The sequence below is a fragment of the Prunus persica genome, chromosome G1 (assembly GCF_000346465.2).
Source record: "Prunus persica cultivar Lovell chromosome G1, Prunus_persica_NCBIv2, whole genome shotgun sequence".
Taxonomy (NCBI): domain Eukaryota; kingdom Viridiplantae; phylum Streptophyta; class Magnoliopsida; order Rosales; family Rosaceae; genus Prunus; species Prunus persica.
The window spans coordinates 20293800-20299799 of NC_034009.1; the positions used below are offsets into that span (position 1 = coordinate 20293800).

At 40.9% G+C, this 6000-nt stretch overlaps 1 protein-coding gene across 1 annotated transcript; it reads right to left on the reverse strand.

Annotated features, from left to right (window-relative positions):
• On the reverse strand, window positions 3776–4558 carry LOC109946724 (protein NYNRIN-like). Its single transcript, XM_020555368.1, has one exon. The coding sequence runs from the start codon at window positions 4556–4558 to the stop codon at window positions 3776–3778; it is 783 nt and encodes a 260-aa protein (XP_020410957.1).

Below are 6000 nucleotides of genomic sequence, written 5' to 3' on the forward strand. Positions count from 1 at the left end.
AGCCTAATAATAGTGTGAACTGCTGTGAAGATGTTGTTTGAAACTTGGGAGCTGGGATTGTCCTGGCAGAACTAGAGGCCAAAAAATTCATAGTGTAGATGGTCAAGGGCATAAATGCTCAAGTGATTGAAAGTAAAATTGCTAGTTTCGCTCCTTTGTTTTGGATTTCTGTATTCTGAGACATGTTTTAATTCTGTTTTGTTTGTTTGTCTTAGATCCTTCTATGACAAGCAACCTTGGGAGACAAGTTGTCCAAGCTGGGGAAGTAGTCGGTAAGTTTCCAAATTCTGCCCTTAGGCTTGTTTCTTGCTGGATTTGTCTGCTAACCCTTTCTTCTTCTATGTAGTTACTTCTGTTATTGCTGCTGGAGACCTAGAGCTCCCTTTTGGTGACGAGGAGGATGGTTATGAGACTTTGGCAGAACCAAAGGCTGAGGCAACTCCTTCTGCCAGAAAGAACAAAAGAAAAGAGGTCACTCAAGCTCAGGATAGTGCTATGCAGTCGAAAGCTCCGTTCCTCATTCCAAGACAAAAAGATTGAGAAAGAGGGTGTTCACCCGTTTTCGTGTTTAACTCCTGATGTGGAAGGGCGAAGTTCCCCACTGGCTTGAAGACCACTAGCTGGTCGACAAGTCAGCTTTCTTTGGTGTGTGAGCGTGCCACTGCTAGCAATGTAGATTCTAGCAGACTTATTTTGAGAGTGGATAACTTGCGCCTCAAGTTACTGGCTTCTAAAACAAAACGATTGTGAATTTGGGTGAGGAATATCTCCCAAGTAAGTTCTTTTCTTGCCTCAGACTGGTGAGGACTTTCATAATTTATCTCAGTATCAAATGATTGTTCTGGCCAGAATGGATAATAATAAAGTACTGTTTTCAGGCAGAACTCCCTTTTACAAGATTAAGCAGGGAGAAACCGACTCTAGAAAGACAAAAAGATGGCTGAAACTCCATTTCTGCCTGGGTGGAAACTTCTGATCCGGGCTGGACTGGGCATGTCTATGCTGGACTGCACTGTCGACAACTTTAGCTGCTTGGCCTCAGCTGTAAATCGATACCAAAGTTCAATTTTGGCAGAGCTTCAATCTTCTTCGGGCCTTGGGAGACTTTTGAGCGGGCAGAACTGCGACTTCTTCAGTTTGAAGAGACAGAAGTGGCTATTCGTCTTTAGCAAGCTGGAACTATGCTATAAAATTTGTTGAGGTTTTCATATTTGTGAAAACTCAAACTGTTTTTGTCTTGGCTTTTGCTGAACCAAACTTGTAACGAGAGGGATCTCGCTTTCAGAGGACTTATTTTCTAAGTCTGAACTTTGGAATTCTGATCTAAAGCTGGTTTTCTTTGGATCCAAGTGAGCTTTTTCTTGTTTGTTTTTTTTGATTGATTGATGAATTGAGTGTCCTTTGTTCCTTTGCCTACTTTCGTTTTTATAAGAGACCCTCCTGGGGAGGTGATTTTTAATCCTAAATAATGGGCGGCAAAAAAGATCTCTTATAATATAAAGTAAGAAGGATTTCTTATCAATCAAGGCAGATAGGTTCTGAGCAGTCACCTCCTAAAGCAGTCCCTTCCCTGGTTTCCTGTTCTAATTTAGAAAGCGTGATCCGTGAATCCCTGGGGGGGTGGTGCATCGATTTGGAGCAAAATCTTGAACATAGATGGGTTTCTTGATCTTCAATTGGCAGTGTTTCAGAGACGTCCCTTTCATATTTTTAAATTTCAGTCGGTATTGCTGACTTTTCTAAAGCTGAGGCAATCACGTGGGTATGTCTTTGATCCCTTGGGTCTGAACCTAATCAATAATTCATGGGCTGATCTTTTGAAGCCCATCTTGTCAGTTTCCTCTTTGGGCCTTTCTTTGGGCTGAAGCTTTGTTTTCAACATTCTTGGTGTGAAGCCCAATCTGTCTGGATCCTATTTTGTTTTTCTCAAGTTTTCGGGCTGGGTAGGCAATTTCATCATGGGCTTGTCTCTTGGTTTTGGGTGTGCCGAATTTGGGCCCAAACAGAGGGCTGTTAGTGAGTCTGAAAAGACAGAAGCACCTGCAGCAGTTCTCATTGAGACCACAGAGACTAATGAAGAGCTGCGAGATGCTTTTAAAGCCGTAGAACAGGAGAAGAAGGTCTTGAAAGGGGACAAAGAAAAGACAAAAGATGTAGAAGAAGAGGTGAGATTATAGCAAAAGATCCCTTCTTTTTAGCACAATTTTGGCTTTTGTATTGCATCCACTTTAACTTGAGTTCTGTCTTTCTGCAAGAAGAAATTCCCACTGAAGTAATAGCAGAGTATTGAGCTGGCCAAGAAACAGCAAGAGGCCCAAAGAATAGAGCCCATCAGTTCAAAATTAGTTCTCTTTGATGATGTAGAGGCAGAACACTCTGTTGCTGTTCCAGTATCTGAGGTAGTTCCTATTCTTTCTTAATTATGTCTGGTTTCCATAGTCCTGCCTACCTTTATCTTTCTAATTGAGGTTCCTTTCTTTCTAGGTAGAGGAGGATAGAGCTGCTGGGACTTTAGCTGTGGTGACCAGTCCTCTCAAGCCTCCTATTGTGGCTGTAAGTATCACTGTGTCTTTAGCTCTTCTCCTATTCAAATTTTTGCATGGAATTCACTGAAAACATTTCTTTGCAGATACCTATCCATTCCATCCCAAGTTCACTAGCTACGGCTTCATTTGTTGATCCAGAACTAGCAGAATTTGAAGTCATGGACCTGGATGCTTAGCTGGACAAGCTAGAGAAGCTCAGCTTTACTCCTAGCAAGGGAAAATCTAAAGTAGTGGATGAGGCAGTGGGCAAAGTAAAAATATGGCAATCAATAGTGCTGGACTTGGATGAGAATAGAGAAGCTGTTGACTAGCTGATGAAGGATCTAGACCTGCAGCATAGGGAGAACATAGCTCCCAGACCTATCCTTAAGCTTAGCTTAGGCCTAGCAAGGGATGTGCTTAATCTCCACACTCGCTATGAAGATCTTAAGCCCTCATTCGATGCTTCTAAATTTTGCAAGGCTACTCATGAAGCCAACTTAGCCAATTATGAGAAACAGAAAGCAGAAATGGACCAGATGGTTACGGGTTATAAGGAGGCCAAGACCGCTGCTGACAAGCTGGAAAGACAAATTGAAAACTTCAAAAGCAGCTGGCTGGGTTGAGGGAGAGGTAGAACAAACTCGGGGCTGGACTGAGCACCAAGACCAAGGCCACTTTCCTTGTGCAGAACATGGTTGCAGCTTCTAGGCCAGCATTGGAGATTGCAAAGGCCTCTCTTCATCAAGGAATGCTTTTTCAGAAAGAGATCTCCACTAAGAAAACCGGATTAGAAGAGACTCTTAGGAAACTAGGGCTTTAAATTTTAGATTTTGAATGTAATAAAACTTAGTCATGGAAAATGACTATATTGAATATAAATCTTATTTTTGGTGGAACTTTTTCATTTTCAATCTCTTCTAATCTAAATGAAAATAAAAGAATGTAGGGAACAAAACACACTTACAAATAACACTTAAAAGCACAACTCTGAACAAAATTCAAACAATAATTCTATCTCGCTCCTTCTCTATTCCAGGATCTGTTTGCACATCCTGTGAATCCCACATAGTTGGATAGAACTTTTTCAACCATTTGCCATTGATTGGTGCTGCATGGATGTCTCCATCTCGATCCTGTAGTCTGTATGCCCGCAATCCAAGGATTTGCTTAATTATGAAAGGACCTTCCCGTGTAGGTGACCACTTTCCATAACCAGCTATGTGTGCTCCGAGTTGCAAAACTGCTTTCTAGACTATTTCTCCTTCTTCAAAACTCTTGTATGCCCTTGATACAGCCTGTTTCCCTGCTAAGAGTTTGTTGAGGGTATCAATTCTGCGGGCATCCAAACCTTCTAGTTCTAGCAGCATTGCTTGAGAGTAATCTTCTCCAATCAGATTGTGTTGCTGAGCAATTCTGAGAGATAGGACTGCTACTTCCATAGGCAGAATTGCATCATGAGCATAGGTTAGAGCATATGGGGTCATGCCAGTTGCCTCTCTCTTTGAAGTTCTATATGCCCAGAGAGTTTCTGATAATTTCTCATGCCACTGCTTTGGATTTTTCTCAAGCATTTTCCAAATAATATTGGTTAACACCTTGTTACTTGATTTTGCTTGCCCATTAGCTTGGGCATAATAAGGAGTGGATTGAAGTAGCTTGAATTTGAATGCTTCTGCCATATCTAGCATCTCTCCATATATGAAAGAAGATCCCCTGTCAGTTGTGATTGACTGTGGTATACCAAACCTTTGTATAATATGCTCTTTTATGAAAGTGATGATCTCTTGAGATGTGGTAGATTTAACAGGTTTGGCTTCCACCCATTTGGTGAAATAGTATGTAGTTATAATGATGAAACAATGTTGTTTGCTACTGGCTGGATAGATTTTGCCAATGAGATCCATTGCCCATCCTCTAAATGGCCATGGCTTAACCACTGGATTTATGGGAACTGAGGGAGCCTGCTGGATAGGACCATGCCTCTGACAAGCCTCACCTCTGTTGGAATATTCGATATAGTCTTTCATCATAGTTGGCCAGAAGTAGCCATACGTTCTAGCCAGCACAATTTCCTACCATCTTGATGAGCTCTACAAATTCCTTCATGGGTTTCTCCCATGACCTTCATGCATTCTCTCTTCCCTAAGAATCTTAGGAGCAATTCATCCTTGCTTTTTCGGACCAAATCTCCATTCCACATGAGGTAGTTCAAGGCTATGATTCTAGTCCTTTTTTCAGAGGGAAGGGTTGGATACTACAAATAATTGATTATAAGCAATCTCCAATCTTCTTCAGTCATTATGGCAGTATTGACGTCTATTTCCATTCCTCTAGTTAGGACAGATTGTAGGCTTTTCTTTCCTACCTTGATGATTCTTTGCACATAGTCTTCAGGCATTTGTACGCTTGTTGCTATCTGAGCCATTTCATTAGCTGCAAAGTTTTCTTTTCTTGGGATATGTTCCCAAGTAGCTTCCTTGAATTGTGCCAAGAGATTTCTAGCTACTATCAAATAAACTGCTAGAGAAGGATTTTGACACTTGTATTATGCAGCAATCTATTTTAACACAAGCATAGGATCTCCCAAAATTTCCACAGACTGGATTCCTAATTCTACTTCTGTCAGAGTTCTACTTAGATAATAGACTACATATTCCTTCCCTTCCTTGTTATCTTGGACTAGCAGATTCCCAATGGATACTTCTGACGCAGAAACATATAATTTAAGTGGTCCGCCTCTCTTTGGTGGGGATAGAACTGGTGGATTTGAGAGGTAGTGTTTGATTTCCTCAAAAGCCTACTAGTGCTGTTCCTCCCACTTAAATGTTTGTTCTTGCTTCAACCTTAACAAGGAGGAGAAAGGCTGGATTTTTCCTGCAGAATTGGATATGAATCTTCTTATAAAGTTAATCTTTCCTAGGAGACTCTGCAATTCTTTCTTGTTTCGAGGTGGTAGGGCTTCTATGATGGATTTTGCCTTGTTTTTATCAATCTCTATGCCTCTTTGGTGGACCAAGAAACCTAAGAAATTTCCTGCTTGAACTCCAAAAATAAATTTCTTGGGATTCATTTTTAACTTGTGTTGTCTCATTCTTAGGAATGCCCTTTTCAGATTTGATACTTAACCACCACATCATCTATATACACTTCTAGAGAATGACCTATCATGTCATGAAAAACAGAATTCATTGCTCTTTGATAAGTGGCTCCTACATTTCTCAAGCCAAAAGGCATTATAGTATATTCAAAAGCACCTATATGTCCTGGACACAAGAAGGCTGTCTTATGGATGTCTTCTTTTGCCACCATTATTTGATTGTATCCTGCATTGCCATCCATGAATGACAGCATTTGGTTATGAGCAGCTCCATCCACTAGCATATCTGCCATTGGCATGAGATATTCATCTTTAGGAGATGCTTCATTCAGATTCCTATAATCGACACAGATCCTAACTGCCTCTGTTTTTCTT